Below are 16,607 nucleotides of genomic sequence, written 5' to 3'. Positions count from 1 at the left end.
TGTGATTATAGAGAGACTCAGAAGATGCTGATAGTTTAAACTGGTTGGTCAAAGGCAGATAATCAACATGCTCTATCATCTAACAGAGTTAAGATTAAACTCTGATGCCATCTAGTGGTCTCAGACGGTTCGTGTTTCCTTATGGCTGAAGATGTAGTCCAGTGATACTCAACGCGTGGCTCTGGAGCCACATGTGGCTCTTTTGTGATGATCTGTGGCTCTCTGTCTTAGTTTGAAATATTATTCCCTCAGAAAACCTTAAAAAAGGAAACTTTGACCTCAGAAATAACCCGTTGAATATTACATTAATCAGTTTATTTCCTTTAATTTTCAACCTTTATTTTTTGTCTATATATTTCCATTGCCCTTGTTTGCAACTTTTTTGTCCCCTTTTTCCATTTTACTGGCTTAAGCCTAATTTTGCCACTTCTTTTGGCATCTTTTGCCCATTTTTGCCACTTTTATCCATTTTTCCCCTTTTCACCAGTTTTTGCCTATTTTGTCCTGCTTTATGCAAATTTTTCCTATTTTTTGTACTTTTTTGTCCAGTCAAGCTGCCTTTTGCCATTAAATGTAATTTTTTTCCACATTTTTTGCTGCTTTATGCCCATTTTAGTAATTTTCACTCATTTTTCTGCTATGTTTTTGCCTTTTTTTCCATTTTAGCCTGCTGTAACTCCATTTTTGTCACTTCTCACCCATTTTTGCCACTTTCTGCCCTTTGTCACCCCGTTTTGTCACTTTTCACCCAGTTTTTGCCATTTTATGCCTACTTTGCCACTTTTCACCAGTTCCTCCAGCATCCTTTAACTTATTTTTATTGCCACTTTAAGGCATTTTTGCCACTGTTCACCGCTTAGATCGTGGCTCTTGTAAAGTTGTTGTTGTTTTTTTTCCAATATCTGGCTCTTTGGTTTAGCAGAGTTGAGTAACACTGATGTAGTCAAAATCAGTGGGTATCTAGTCTGGAGAAAATTAGAAAATGCAAAAAATAATACAACAATAACAAAAGAAACCCCACAAAAGGAATGATTTAAATTAAAAATAAACTGGCACTTGATCTCAGAATGTCAGTTTTAAGTTTTAATGGTAGTTTTTGGAGTAGATAAAGCAATGTGTTCCACATCTAGACCCTAGTCCGCTTGACACTGGTCTTCTCTTTTAACATGTCAGCATCTCCTTTCTCAAACTTTATTATCCTCTGGAGCATGCCCCCTTCCTCTAAACCCTCCCACAAATGTTCCTACCTTGAACAGCCCTGTCTAACACCCCCTGCCTCCCACTCAGACCACACTAGACCACCTGTGATCCATTGTTGAGGTCAAAAGTTTAGGGGGAAACCAATCCTCCCATGGGAAACAGCCTGAAAAGTGCAGGGGCTATTTAAAGACCACTCGATAATGAGGAGGCATGGGTGGAATCCTGTAGCCATCATGAACACACACACACACACACCTCTCCACAGCCATAATAAATGCATCCATTAGGAACTCTGTCAGTAAATGTGGGATTATAGTTGTCAGAACTGAGCAGTGCCTCTGTGCTATTAGTTCTACTGATGACTTAATTAAAGACCTCTAATGCACTTTACCTTAACCTGAATTTAGAATATCATAGACCAGTGGCTCTCAACCCTTTCAGCCCTCGACCCCCAAAATAAAGGTGCCAGAGACCAGGGACCCCCACTGGACCTGAAGGTGAGTGAACTAAGCCATGAACATTCAACAATAGTCATGTGGAGACAAGGCTGTCCATAAGGGCAAAAATTGCTATAATGGGTTAATAATGGCAAAAAATGGTGGAAAAGGTGGTGAAATTGGATTTTAAAAGTAACAGAAATGGGTTAAAAGTGGCTAAAACTAGATCCATCCATCCATCCATTTTCTATACCCCTTATTCCGTTCCGGGTCGGAGGTGGGCTGGAGCCTGTCGCAGCTGTCATTGGGCGAGAGCTAAAATTAGATAAAAGTGGTAAAAAAAAAATAACCGAAACATGGAAATTAGTGGGAAAAGTGATTTAAACAGGCACAAAAAGTGGTAAAGGGGGATTTAAAAGTGGCTGAAAAAGCTTTAAAGTGGCAAAAATTGGTGGTGAAATATGATGATAAATTGATAAAAATGGGCATAAAAAATGGTTAATAGTGGTAATAATGGATCAGCAGAGGCAACAATAGGAAGAAAGTGGCACGAGCTGGTTTAGGAGTGGCAAAAAAGGTGGAAAAAAAGTGGTGGAAAGGCTTTTAAATGGACAAAAAATGGTTTTGAGGGGTAAGTATGTGCTTAGACTGGCAAAATTAGTGGGAAAAGTGATTTAAACAGGTAGAAATTTGGCAAAATTGGTGTAAGGTGGCAACAGTAATTTAAAAAAATATTCTCAATTTTTTAAGGCATCTGTAGACCCCCTCAGGGCACAAAAAGTGGTAAAAGGGGATTTAAAAGTGGCTGAAATGGGTGGGAACTTGGTGAAATGGGATGAAATGTGATATCAAATGGCAAAAATGGGCACAAAAAATGGTTAATAGTGGCAATAATGGGTCAACAGAGGCAACAAGAGGAAGATGGTGGCATGAACTGTTTTAGGAGTGGCAAAAAAAGCTGGGATAAAAAGTGGTGGAAAGGGTTTAAAATGGACAAAAAATGGTTTTAAGGGGCAAAAATGTGCTAAGATCATCAAAATTGGTGGGAAAAAGTGATGAAAACGGGTTGAAAATAGGCAAAATTGGTGTAAAGTGGCAACAGTAGTTCAAAAAATATTCTTAGTTTTTTTTTACGGCATCTGTAGACCCCCTTTCAGTGTCTCACTATCCCAACATTAAAAACTACTGTCATAGACAAGGCAGATTACTCATATACAGCATTAAGACAATGGTGCTGGATCTGTGGAAATGCATATATTCTGACAACAACAATACAACTCATTGTGAAGAAGGCATCTAACCAAGCAATAGCAAGAAAACATATGGCAACAAGGTATTCGGCATTCTTCAAGGTCCACTTTAGGCCGGTGTTTATAAATAACTCTAAACAGATTTGAGGTAGTCATGGTCACACATAGCAGCACAGAGAGGCTGGGTCAACCGTCTCATTCCCTCCCTCCTCCTCTCACAGTTCATCTGTAAACACTGCTCCTGCTCAGTCTTCACTGCCTACTCTTTTGTCCTCAATGCACTTCTAACGGATTCACATCGAGGTTACTGTAAAAGGGCAGAAGGCACCGCAAAAAAGTAAGTACAGTTCAATTTTATGAGGATGAATTGTGTTGATCACGATCTAAACAGAGACCACTGAAAGAGCCCAAACAAAAAGTTACACTGCTCGCAGGTGTCTTTATTGAAAAGACAACTGTGAACTAATCTAGTAGATTTAAAACTAAACGATGAAGCTTAAAAAGGGAGATTTGCTTGTATCGTTCATTTAGGATGACAATGTTGGAAATGTAAAGCAAATGTAGGCCAGTTCTGTCTTTGGAAAAGTCTAAAGGAATGCGTCTACTCCTGCCCTGCAGTAAGACAGCTGTGACTGTCATGATTCCTGAGCTTTGCTCAGCCATGCAAAGAATAGCACTGTCTAGTCCAGGGCCACATGGGGGGAAAAGCCAAGCCAAACAACCATGAAGTCATTGCTGCTGTAGTTATTACTCTATTAACTGACCTACTTGCACTGCAAGGGCTCTGATTGGGGTTCGTTCAGGTAGGTTTTGGCAAGTTAGAGGCAACTGAAAATGAAAGTTCTACTTCTATTCGTGACCTTTCCACATTTTAATCTCTGGCAATGACAGTACTGGGTCAGTTTGATAAGTTTACTCTCTGGGGAGCTGATGCCCAGGCTTGGCAAACACCTCAAAGGGTGGAATTACAGCTTCATTATTCACCAGGGATGAGTCCCAGTGCCCATTTATCTGCACATGACATGTTATGGCAACTCGTTCTCTAATTCAATCTGTTTAATGCCATTTGTTGGAGCTACAGACAGTACTGTATCCAAGTGTTTACATTAGTTGTGCTATGGTGTTCTTGTGCATGCATGAGTAGGCTTATTTGAAGTGTGTCTGAGCACTGCCAAGAACTCGGTCACTGTGGCACTGAGCCCAGCAGGACAGCTGCCTGTGGCCTACCCTCTGCTATAAAGTCCCCTTGCCCAGTTCTGCGTTCCTGCATGCAGTATGCTGTGCCATCAGTCTAACTTTCGCAGATGTCTGGCGTAAGTGTTAATCTAACTTCTCTGTGGACTTTATCAAAGCAGGTCAGGCCTTATGACTTCTTTAATGTCTACATGATGACGATTAAGCTGATTGTGTATGAGCTCCCCTAACATTTTCATGTGCTTTGTCAAGGAATGACTCAGTTGTAAAGGAGACTGCTACATCTTAAAGGACCACAAGTATTGCACCAGTTGAACCAATGGAGGACCTGGACGATAACACGTCAGTGACTGAGTTTGAGCCTCTCTTCATTAAAGAAGAGGATGCAGATCCAGCTAGCACCCTCGTGGAACAAAGAGAGTTCAACAGTGAACAACGTAGCCTTCCTTTCTTAGAAACTCAACTGAATCAGTCATCTTTGATTCGACCTTACCTTCAGGAGATGGATGACCTCTTGAAGAGTTGTGAAAAGCTCACTGGTCTCCCATTTGACCCTCACTTCTCAGAAACACTGACATCTGAAAGAATTCAATGCAACAGAACAGATGAAGTCAGCTGTCTGTCAACAAGCTACATGGACACGACCATGGATGGGGCAGCAACAGAAGACCAGGCTCAAGGCTTGGACCACATCATCAACAGGTGTGGGGCGACCTCAGAAGTTTCTCAGCAGACACAAATGCCGCTCACTTTAGTGGGCAATAAGCTCAGTAGCTCCATGATGGAGTATGAGGGCCAGCTTTTGGGGATGCTGGCCATGCTCGAAGGCTGTATGGAAGAGACTGGGATGGACTTTGAGCCCCAAGACTGGGCTACAGATACAACCCAAGAATATGTACACATCAGTACGAATTCTAACCTTCGTAGGGGTACGACACTGATCCCCATTAAGCAAGAGAAGTTAACAAAGTTGGATGCCAACCCACTTAAATTAGAGTCATGTGCTGGTCCGCTTGCAGGAGATAAAGTTTCTAAAGAAAACAGAGATGAGATGGCAGAATGTTCTGCAGCAGTTATAAGCCAGACATACCCTGTGCTCAGCCGTGACAACATAGGTGGAAAGATGGATGGAATGGAAAGACTTGGAGGGAATGGCAATGAGAAAACAGACCAGGAGGTTCTTGATGATCAGTCCAGTTTTCTAAGTCCAACAGGATGTATGTCTACAAACACAAACATACTCACAAAAAGAGAAGTCAAAAGGACTGAAGAAGAAGACACAGAAGAGCTCAGCATGGACTTAAGCTATTCAGGATCTGGCACTGATGAACTCAGTAAACTCGGGTCTCAGATGGAGGAGTGCATAGAGGAAGTGCAGCAGTTAGAGAAGAGGAGGAAGGAGCTACTGGCGGAGGTGCTGGAGTTGAGAGGAAGTATAGACAGAGAAGAGCTGGTGGGAAGCCATACAGAGCAAGACGAGACAGAGGAGAGCACTGATAGCAAAGCGACCGTGTTGATGAATATACTGAGGAAGGAAGCAGAGGGGAGAAGAGAGGAGAGGAAGAAAGAGATCCAATTCCTCTGGCAGGAGAGAGCTGAGGAGGAGAAAAGGATATGGAAGGTAAATCTAGAGAGGCAAGCGCTTCAAGAGGAGCTCAGAAAGCTGAAGAAGCGGCTTTTTGCCATCGCAAGGGACTGCGCTCACAGCCAGGTTGCCCTGAACGCTCAGCACCGAGAGGTGGACCTCCTGAAGAGGGAAGAGGTAGGAATATCCAGCAAAGTCTACTCAATTTTTAGAGAGCATCTTTACATTGTATTTTTTTCTGCCTTTAAGGAGAAGATGAAGTCACTGGTGCTGCAACTGACAGAAGAGATTTCCAAGCTAAGAGCAGCCCATCAACAACAGGTCTTAGAGTTACAAACAAAGCTTCAAGACCAGAGCCCCAGCCAGACCGTCAACACTCTGGATGAGATGACCCAGTACAAGAGGCACTCCTGTGGGGACATTCAGCAGTATCTGGAGGGTGGGCTCAAAGCACTCGAAGACAGGTACCGTTTTATTTCTAGGGTTTTATTGTGACATACTTACCTTTGAGACAGGTTTTTCATGCAATAAGCATTTTTCATTTAACTGTAAGTTGTTGTCTTGCACAGATATGAACCCATTTTGCTTGCATTGCTTAAGAGAAGAGAAGTTACAGCTGAAGCATTAACGAAAGCCAGGGGGCAGGCCCAGGAGCTGAGAGCCCAGCTGAGACCCCTACAGCTGGAGATCCAAAAACTGATCCTCCAGAGAACTTGTTTGGAGGAGAAACTTAAACTTATTTACCTACAAAGGAAAGAGGATGTGGGGCAGTACAAGGTAAGCAGAACTTCTTTAAAGGTTGTTTATAAAATAACTTCAATGTTCACCCTGCATAAGTACTAGACAGGCCCCTGATACTGAGACTATAAAACAAACCATTCACACAGGAAAGAGTTTACACTTTGGAGGAGAGGAGCAGAGAGCTGAAGACTGAATTAAACATTCAGAAGAAGAAAACCAAAGAAATAGAAGAACTGAGAGACAGTCTGACCAAACAATTACTCCTTTACAGGTAAGACTGGTTTGTTTTCATATCCTAACATCTTTGAGGAACTGCTCGTGTAAACATAAAACGTTTTCCTTACAGGGCTGCCACTGAGGACCAGAGCTGCGATGACGAGCAGAAAAACAAAGATTAGATGTTGTTCTTTGAAAAGATTTGTGGTTTTATTACAAACGTATTACTATTTTATCACAACAGAATGAACTGAGTGGTTCCATTGATGCACTTTACACATTTTCAAAGACATGCTGTTGAAAAGGAAAAACTTTAGGCAGAAGAGAGGCACTACAATTCAGCTGGTAGAGTGTTTTTTAAGAATAAAGACTTTTTGTTTGTTGTAAAAGGAGTGACGGATGAGTTAATGCCCCTGCATGAAGTGCTGAGAGAGTTTCTGTACTTATAAGGGCAGCATGGCTGAAGAACTAAACAATGAGAACAAGAGGATTAAAGTGAGAACTAAGTTGTGAGGAAGGGAGAACACCAAGTCCTGGCAGACAATTATGGGCATGAGTGTGCTGGTAAAGTCAATGCCTTCATTGGAAGGATTATTTAGGGTTCAAATAATTTTAAGCTTAGCAAGGAAACCTTTAAGTTAGGGGTGTCAAACTCACGGCCTGCAGGCCAAATCTGGCCCATGGCACAGTTAAACCCGGCCCACCAGATCATATCATATTTTTATTATAACTGGCCTACCAGTATGAGGTCTGCAAATTTCCACCAGTATAACAATGTCAACTTAACTTTGATGATTGAAAATATCCTTGTTGAGTCATAAATATTCAAAAGAGTAAAGGGTTAAAATTATTTGATAAAAAGTAAGAAATGTAGGAAAAGAATTTTGTGTTTTCATTTCCTATTTTCTAATTTGCATCTCACAATTATGACTCAAAGTTATGGTTTTTACTTTTCATATCATATTTTGACCATCTGGATTCACAGTTCAAATTTTTAAGACATATTTTGACATTTTAAATTCATGAATTTGAATTTGAATCCCAAATATTAACATTTTCGATTTAAAATCTTAAATTTGTATCTCATCTTTGGACCTTTATAACTCAATATTTTGAATTTTGTCTCTTATTTAAAATTATATGATTTAGAATGTAATCTTATATTTTGACCTTTTAAACTCCTAAATTACTTTAATTCCTAATTATTTGACTGTTTTTCTAAATGTTCAGAATTTTATCTCATTTTGCATTAAACTCATACTTTTAAATTTTGTCATATTTTGACCTTCGAAACTCTTTTATAATTTTTTTATATCTTGACCTTTCCAACTCTCAAATATAACTTTAATTCCTAATTATTGACCTTTTTGATTCAAAAATTTAACTTGATTTGAATTTATCAAATATTTGCATTAAACCTGTAATTTTGAATTTTATCTCCTCTTTCACCTTCAAAACTCTTGATTTAGTTTTTTTCTTACATCTTGACCTTTTCAACACTTAAACACAACTTTAATTCCCAATTATTGACCTTTGTGATTCAAAAATTAACTTACTGTTCAGAATTTTATCTCATATTTTGCTTTTAAAACTCAATTTTGAATTTTATCTCATATTTTGACCTTTTTAACTTATGATTTTGAATTTTATTAAGTACTTTAACTGTAAAAATCATAATTTTAAATTTTGAGTAACAATGTCGTTTTTCCCCTGTAATTGGTTACCAGTGAAGATTATGTTGACAGTTTATGGGAAATGTTGACCCAGTTAGGCCCTCAGGTTAGACCCAAATTCAGAATTTGGCCCCTGCGGTGATTGAGTCTGGCATCCCTGCTTTAAGTGGTAAAATGAAGAAATGTTGACAATACATCAAGTGGACCCACAGGCTAATGAAACACATTTTTATTAAGAATGCACTCACTGTACAAATATTGAACATATAAAAAGTTCAACCACTAATCTATAACACGAAAACAGTTAAATGATCATTTAATGACTAAGGGTTGGGGGGGGTGGGACCACCAATGGGAATTTTTTAACAGATTCACTCCAAAATTGCTAATTCTTTGAAAAACAGCTGGTGAGAAAGATCGATTTTTTAGTAAGGGCCACACTGAAGGTAAAAGTTACGAGACACTTTTTTGATCCCTGTGAAAAAACACAATCAACAGTTCTATTAACTGTCACTGTACTGTAGGGATGTACCGATACCTTTAGTTGTACCTGTGCTGAAACACAGCCTAGGTGCTTGTTAAACACTGCAGAGTCTGGATAGATATCATTTAACTGCATGTTAGCTCTTATTATGTGAGCAGGAATGGGAATAATGAACCATGCATGCAGTTTGGGGATATTCAGCATAAATGAGGCTAACAAAAGTAGACTGCAAACACTGCACTGCTAAATTCTCAAGAGAAGGGATAAGGTTCAACCAATCAGAATAAAATCCTTCAAAAATAACATCAAGAACCAAAGTATTCGTATTTGCACTTGCGAGCCAGGACCCAAATGTCAGCACAAGGTGTAAAAAAGGGGTAAAAATGGTATCGGTGCAACCTTACTGTCCTGTGAATCATGTAAAAGCATAACTGCAATTTTACCTCTTTTTTCTGCTTCATTTCCAACATGCTTAGAGGAAGCCGAATTTTTGTTATTACATTACTTACAGCGTAATTGTGAAAAACCTGAGACTAATCAGGCAATAAATTACTCTTAAAACGCTCCAAATTGAGCATTACGAAGGGGTCAGGGCCACAATTGATCTTTCTTGTATTTACAGTACTTTGCGGAATAGCGTCCCACCAGTGAAATAAGGAAGGATGGAAAAAAGAAGAAGTAGAAGTAGCTGCACAGAACTACTGAGGTGGCAGTTTGGCAGTTCATGGTGAGGTTGGAGGTTAGATGCACAACAGGTGAGGATGTTATGCTGTGGCCTCAGGGTCTGTTGAACCCTCTGGGTCTTCGTCGTTGTAGATGTTCTCAGCCTAAAAGCAAAATCACAGAAATCAGGGATTCGTTCATATGCTGTCAGGACATTAAGGCTTTCAGAAGTTAGTGGCAATCTTTCTAGCAAAACCAAAAAAACAAATATAAAAACCCTAATTTAACCAAGAAAACACAACTACAGGACAGACACTGAGCCTGTCTAATAATGTGCACTGTTACAGAAAAGACAACTTAAAAGTAAAGCAAAAGAAGTCAATAGAGACAGCTGCTTTAAAAACTTACCATAATTTTCCTTTCTTCTTTCTGTCTCATTCCTTTGCCCTGACTCAATTTGCAAAAATGATGTAATTCTGTACATTGCGAGCTGATCTTCTCTGCACAGGCACTATCTCGAATATCAGACTCCTCCCAAGACACAACTTTCCCTGCAAATTTTTGCCTGCTCCAAACCACTTGTTGTAGTTTAAGTAAAGACATAAAGGGTCCTGACCGTAGGGGAAAATAATTCCCCTTTAAGATGCTACAATACAAGGGATGAATCTTCATGTTTCATAACAAAATGTTGAGATTAAATGTGCTATAAGATGTCTTACCATTTGCCAGACTTGCATAATGTTGTCTTCAGACACAGAGCAAATGACCCATGGCTCATTGGGGTTCCAGGAAAAGTCTGAGATCTTGGCTGTGTGGCCTCCGTGGATGAACTAGTTAACAGAAAAAATGCTTCAATTTTAGTTTTTGATTCAAGATGATGTTACCCATGATGCAGGAACTCTATTCTCAAAGTTCAGTGAGCTTCAATAACTCACCAGTAGCTCAGGTGGGCCATCCTCTGCATCTTCTGGTGACTGCTCCTCTCCAATTTTGCTACATAAAGCAGACAGGGGAGTTAAACTCTGACTATTCATTACACCACACTGACAGGCTGGGTGCAGCTGTATTGGTATACGCTCAGTTTCTGGAACATTTGTCCTCAGTCCTTCATTTTAAAGAGAGGGACCTGGATGCAGCCAAGGACCTCCACTTTAAACCAGAAGTCAGACGAGCGCCGCCACTTCTTGTCTTCTAATACCGGAAGTCACTTGAACTGAATGTCTTCGGTGTTATTTTCTCCGCAATATCAACAGAGGAAAGTCGGCCACATAAGGAAAAACAAGTAGACGAAAAATATGCAAGTTTTCAGCTTAACAAGAACAGCGGGTCTCAAAGACCATCCAGCATCATGAAGTACTTTAATGCGGATTCTTTCATTTTCACTGAGCTCTCCACGTTTTACCATTTTGAACAGGAATGAGGAATTTCAAACTGAATTCACCCAAATTTGAGCCAGCTCATTGGGCTTCTCCGAGAAGTCAGAAATGAATCAAGCATAACATTCAACCACTAGAACTCATTTTTCTGTCCAGGAATGCAAGTAAATAACTATAATTTGACATATTAATCAAGAAATAATAATGTGCTTTACTATTTTTTTCAGTTTTTTGTAAATCAGTACATTTGAAAATTCATGGATAACAATAATGATTATATTTTAGCATTAAAAATATCCTTTAGGTTAAAGAGCTTCTACATATTGGTGTATTAACCATTGCAGAAACATAGAAACTGATTTTGGTAATTACCAATGCTGTTAATTCAGGGCAGCTGTGGCATAAACCTTATTTTGGGTGGTGGTCTAATAAATTTGTTAAGCACTGTATATAAATTCAAAATTAAAAATATCTATACATACATAAAACTGTATTATATATATAAAACTATTTTATTTTAAATCATGGAATACATTTTTTCATTTAACTGAGAAAATACAAGAAATCAGATTCTGCTTTTGTTTGGCTATCAGTTGTTATTTCAGTATGGATCATTTGTTGAGTGATTCATTAAAATCCATGCAATCTTGTCGTTTGAGCTTTTTATTCCGAAAACTTGCATAATCCTTGTCTACTGGATTGAATGACGTAGCCACTTGCCTCCGGCAACATGGTGGCGACGTCTGGCCAGCCAGCCAATATCTTGTCACATATTATGTCTGTGCTCAGTGATATGGGAATTTGGATCATAAATTGACTCATTAAATTAATGTAATGTTATCGCTGTGCTCGTTAAGCCGAAAACTCATGTATTTTTCGTCTACTTGTATTTCCTAATGTGGCAGGCTTGCTTCTTTTAATATGGCAGAGAAAACAACGAAGAAGACGTTCAGTTCAAGTGACTTCCAGTATCAGAATACAACATATACGACAATATTCAGACTTCCGGTGTGAAGTGCAGGTCCTCGGCTGCATCTAGGTACTCTTGATTTTAAATGATACTACAAAAGGAGGTTGTTACAGTTTTACTTTTCATCTTTAGGTATAGGGCTTGTAAGCAGGACAAAAAAAAAATCAAAGCATGGGCAAAATCACCTGTCTGTTTTTTTTTGCTATTACACCAACAACAAAAAAAATCAGTATAGCTAAGAAATGAGCCACCTATCACTCCTTTCTCGGATATAAACAGAAAGGTTAACAAAGTAGTCAATTAATCCAACATCTGCAGTAAAATGCCGATGGTAAGGTTGTACCTGAGGTCCCAGACGTTGAGGCGGCGGTCAGTGCCACTGGATGCCAGTATGGTCTCATTATGAGGTGACCACTGAACCTGTTAAAAAAGGAAAGTCAAAGAACTTCAATAAGGTTCATCTGAGTAAGAGTGTAGTAGTACAACCATAAATTCTTATCACAGAGATGCAGTGTGGAAGACCAATCTATGGGTTTGCAAGGAGGGAAAAGTACTTTTCAAATTCTTGAAAACATTGTGTTTATGTTCTTATCATTCCAATCACAACTTAATAACATTTGAGTTTAAAATAGAATCGTTGCAACTTAACTCCTTCTATTGTCTTCAAACTTACGACACAGTCTGCCTTAAGATATTCTGCTTTTGTATGGTATAAATGTTAAGTTATTACCTGGAAGATTTCATCCTTGTGTGACTCAAACGAATGAAGCTTCAGTTTCAGGTTTCTCAAGTCCCAAAGAGCCACAGTCTGTGAGCATGAGAAATACATTACACATGAGAGCAACTTTTTTTAAGTAAATCTCAGCACACTTTGATATTACCAAACAGCAAAAATATTTTTGGTTTGTATTTGATTCACAAAGTAAAAATGCTTTCTGTAAATAAAACTAAATACAACAATGTTTGTGATGGCATGTAACATCACCTTGTCTGCTGAGCCAGAAGCAAGGATGAACTCGCTGTAGGGGTTGAATGACAAACAGTTGACCTCTGCTGTGTGGGCATCCACTGCATGGCTGGGTTTAGAGGTGTTGTTTGAACGAGTGTCCCAGCTGGGAGAGATAAAAACAACAGGCATTATTCCATTGTAAGATTACATTTTTTTTTAAGTGAACGGTTGCATCTGCCTGTCAGATCCCTTACATCATGAGCTTCTGGTCATCTGCTACTGATCCAAAGAGAGACTCGTGGAGCAAATGCCAGGACACATCCTCCACCACAGCAGTGTGACCAGTAAAGATAGTCTTTGCATCCACTATCTTTCCTTCCTTAGGCACAGCACTTATGTCCCACAGACAGACTGTCTACACAGCGGGAAAGATGAGAAATAAGGGGAAAAAAAGGAGCAGCAAAAATAGTGTAAATAATTCACATCCCATGAATCATAACAAAACAGCAGTACACAATTCAGAATAGGTTTTGTTTTTGGGGAAATGTATGCTTTTATATAAAAGTCAATTACAGAAATATGCATGACAGAGCATGATTACAGCTTAGAAACCAGACTTGTCTCTTACATGGTCATCTGAAGCACTAAGTAGAGAGCCAGAAAGATTAGGATTCCAGGACAGACCATAGCCTTCTTTCTGGTGGCCTCTGAGACGCAGATCAGGACGACACTCCCCGGAAGCATCTATTGGCAATTAAAGAAATTCACAGTTTTGAATTCATTCATATTTACTAATACAGTTAAACACCCATAAGGATGACATGATACCAATTGAGCCTGCTTTACTTTCAAAACACTGTCAACCAAAACGTAACCATGAGCACAATCTTGCACTACGTGCCGTCTTCATACCTGGCTTTGAGGGGTGTTTAGTGTAGTCAAACACCAACACATCAGAGGTCGGGGTCTTGGTAGCAATTATGCAAGGGTTCTGGGGCATGTAGCGGGCACGGTTCACCTCTCCTTCATGGCTGATCTTGATTTCTATCTCGATTTTGCCACTAACAGATCCGAAGCCACCAAACTCTGCAGGGAAATACAAGAGAATATGTTACCATACTGAATACAAAATGTGTACACCAAGCAATTTTTGTTTTAATGCAACTGATTAGGAGAAGAAAGTCTCATCTATTATATGAGGTATAATAATACAGAAAGCTGAAACCCCACTTTTAACAAAAAGCTTGCTGGAGGTTGAATTAGTGTGCACAACAGTGTTAATTTCATGACTAAAACTATTCCTTGACAGCCTTTTTTCCATGACAGAAACTACACCAAGACTAACCAAAACAGATCTGTGATGACTAAAACGAACAAAAACTACCCTAAGTTTAGTTTTTGTCAAGATGACCAAATCTAGCCTAAAATGTAATTTAGTTTTCGTTGGACATTCAAAATCTGTGATATTCATCCACTGTGGGTAAATCTGTCCAAAAACAATGTAGATGTATCTATTCTGCCTCTCAGCTGTAGAAAGCAGGGACCCCAGGTTTGGCAGGGTGCAGAGAACCCACTACCATGATTTAAAACCAGATTTAGGCAAGAAAATAAATGCCTGGACTAAAAGTAAAGATTAAAATGTGAGGACTTTATATGCACTAAAATTAGACTAAAACTAATAAGGGTGGAAATTATTAAAATGTGACTAAAACTAAGATGCATTTCATTAAAAGACTAAAACTAAAATTAAAAAACAGCTGCCAAAATTAACACTGGTGCAAAACGAGAACAGTCCCCACTTCCATCAAGAGTTACACAGCTATTTTATTTTTTTACACTAAAGTTATGTGACTTTACAGGTGACAAACCTCCTTTTTCGCTGTCATAATGAGAAGCATCAAACTGGGCATCATCATTAGGCAGCTGGACGCTGGCGATGACCAGGTGATTCTGTTCATCAGACGTGTGGGTTCCCAACACCAGCCGGTGCACACTGTAATCTTTTCCTTCCGGCCTGGTGCATTAAAAGAAAAAAAAAGACAAAAACAATTAACCTTTCATGTCATTGATAATGTGCAGCCTAGTTCTTACTGGTACACCTGCCCAACAGTGTAATAATACCTACCTGGAGACATCAGGGAGCCACTGTGCAGTGAGGCTGGGCCACTCCAAAGCATGGGTCATGACCAGATCATACAGAAAGGGAGTGTTTTTCTTCCATATCTTGTACTCTTCATTTATGACCCTCTCCTCAACTGCATCATCAAATGCACCTGCTGAAAAGGGATGGAGATAAATGACAGAATGATGAGCAAAAGCAGTTAAGAGTTTTTATTAGCTTACCAACTCTACTAAGTGTTTTTATCTCTGTTTTGCTACTAGTATCAGTCTCATTCTGATATAACTGGTGTTTACTATGGTCTAGAGATAATTCATGGCCAGCAGCTTTTGACGGTTGTCGTCTTTGAAGACCGAAAACGTCACATCAACACAGCCCTTCATTACTAGTGTAAGTATGCAGCGGCATGAAAACACGTTTCAGAGACATCTCACCGTTAGCTTGACGTTATATAGCCACTATTATGCTCTGGCTAACGTTAGCCGACTTACATCAACGTTTGCGAACACAAGCTTTGTTTGTGACTGCGTTAACTGACATGAAAACATACCGACAAAATAACTGCAATTTGATATCGGCACTGCGGCGGTTAACACGAAAATTTAGCGACCCGGCTTTTGTTGTAACGGCTGAGGGCCTGCTTAGAAGCGAGGGCAGCTAACTGCTACCAAAGCTAGTCCTTTAGCGCGCTAATAAAAGACCCGTTTATATCCGCGTTATTTGTGTCTGACAATATTGAAAGCTGTCACTTTACCTTCCTTGTCGGCCATCGCAGGTATCTGGCGGAGAACCTTACTTTAGGTTCTCTTTAGTTATGCTCGTTTAAAGCACTGCTCGTGCGACGTCAAGCTAACCGCGAACAGAGAGCAGGCTGCAGGCTGTGAAACACGTAGCTGCATTCGCGCGCTCAGTCCAAGTGAGGGGGGCGTCCATCCACCAATCAGAGAGCAGCTCGTGTGAGCCAGCAGAGAGCAGCACGGGGCACTGACGCTGGCTCCTAGCAGGCAGTCGTGTATGCATGGGGGGCAAAGGGGGGGCAATATACGCAGTGTTACCCCCCCTTTAATCTCCCCCTCTGTTTATAGTTACACAAAACAACAAAAACTGTCAACAAGTGTACTGTCAGTCAAAATCCTAAATCATCCTTTCTGTGTACTTGTACTTTTTGAGTTTAAAAATCGGTAATTTTACTTTTACATGAGTATAATTTGAGGGAAGTATTGCACTTCACTACATTTTAATACAGTGGTTCTCAACCCTGGGGTCGGGACCCCTTGGGGGTCGCGAGACACTTAGAGAGGGTCGCCAGATGCCCAAAAAATGTAAGATTTTTTATTTTTAAATGACACTCTTGCCACTTCATAACAAATTTGTCAAATTTTAACCCCTTTACGTCAGTTTTTCCACCAATTTTAACAATTTTTTTTCCATTTAACACCTATTTTTTTCAGTTTTAAACTCTTTCCAACACTTTTTTCTGCCTGTTTTTGCCACTTCTAAACCCATTCTTGTCACTTAAACTTAATGTTGCCTCTGTTAACCCATTATTGCTACTATTAATCTCTTTTTCCTACTTTTTATGCCTAATTTTTCCCATTTAAACCACATTTCACCACTTGATATGCCCATTTTTGCTAGTTTAACCAATTTCTGTCAATATCCGCCTGTTTTTCTTTCTCGGGTAACCCTTTTTTACCAGTTTATATCAATTTTTCATCCCATTTCACTGAATTTCCACCCTTTTTTTACC

At 39.5% G+C, this 16,607-nt stretch overlaps 2 protein-coding genes across 3 annotated transcripts; one reads left to right on the top strand and one right to left on the bottom strand.

Moving 5' to 3' along the window:
- The first annotated feature begins 3,102 nt into the window (after positions 1 to 3,102).
- sync (syncoilin, intermediate filament protein) lies at positions 3,103 to 7,671 on the top strand. 2 transcript variants are annotated; one of them, XM_041808163.1, is made up of 6 exons: positions 3,103 to 3,224; positions 4,334 to 5,843; positions 5,916 to 6,130; positions 6,236 to 6,443; positions 6,554 to 6,678; positions 6,754 to 7,671. In XM_041808163.1, the coding sequence occupies exons 2-6, from the start codon at positions 4,401 to 4,403 to the stop codon at positions 6,803 to 6,805; spliced, it is 2,043 nt and encodes a 680-aa protein (XP_041664097.1). In that variant the 5' UTR covers positions 3,103 to 3,224; positions 4,334 to 4,400; the 3' UTR covers positions 6,806 to 7,671. The 2 variants fall into 2 exon arrangements, with proteins under 2 accessions (XP_041664097.1, XP_041664098.1); XM_041808164.1 differs by lacking the exons at positions 6,554 to 6,678; positions 6,754 to 7,671 and having other exon boundaries at positions 6,267 to 6,437.
- An 839-nt stretch (positions 7,672 to 8,510) lies between these two features.
- On the bottom strand, positions 8,511 to 15,768 carry rbbp4 (retinoblastoma binding protein 4). Its single transcript, XM_041809707.1, has 12 exons — positions 15,612 to 15,768; positions 14,864 to 15,014; positions 14,607 to 14,752; positions 13,651 to 13,824; positions 13,367 to 13,482; positions 12,993 to 13,153; positions 12,775 to 12,901; positions 12,520 to 12,597; positions 12,133 to 12,209; positions 10,379 to 10,436; positions 10,163 to 10,273; positions 8,511 to 9,607 (listed from the first exon to the last, which is right to left on the bottom strand). The coding sequence occupies exons 1-12, from the start codon at positions 15,625 to 15,627 to the stop codon at positions 9,545 to 9,547; spliced, it is 1,278 nt and encodes a 425-aa protein (XP_041665641.1). The 5' UTR covers positions 15,628 to 15,768; the 3' UTR covers positions 8,511 to 9,544.
- Between the last annotated feature and the right edge of the window lie 839 nt (positions 15,769 to 16,607).

The sequence above is a fragment of the Cheilinus undulatus genome, linkage group 16 (assembly GCF_018320785.1).
Source record: "Cheilinus undulatus linkage group 16, ASM1832078v1, whole genome shotgun sequence".
NCBI lineage: Eukaryota > Metazoa > Chordata > Actinopteri > Labriformes > Labridae > Cheilinus > Cheilinus undulatus.
Note: the sequence above shows the minus strand (reverse complement) of the source record. Positions and strands in the feature narration are given on the sequence as shown.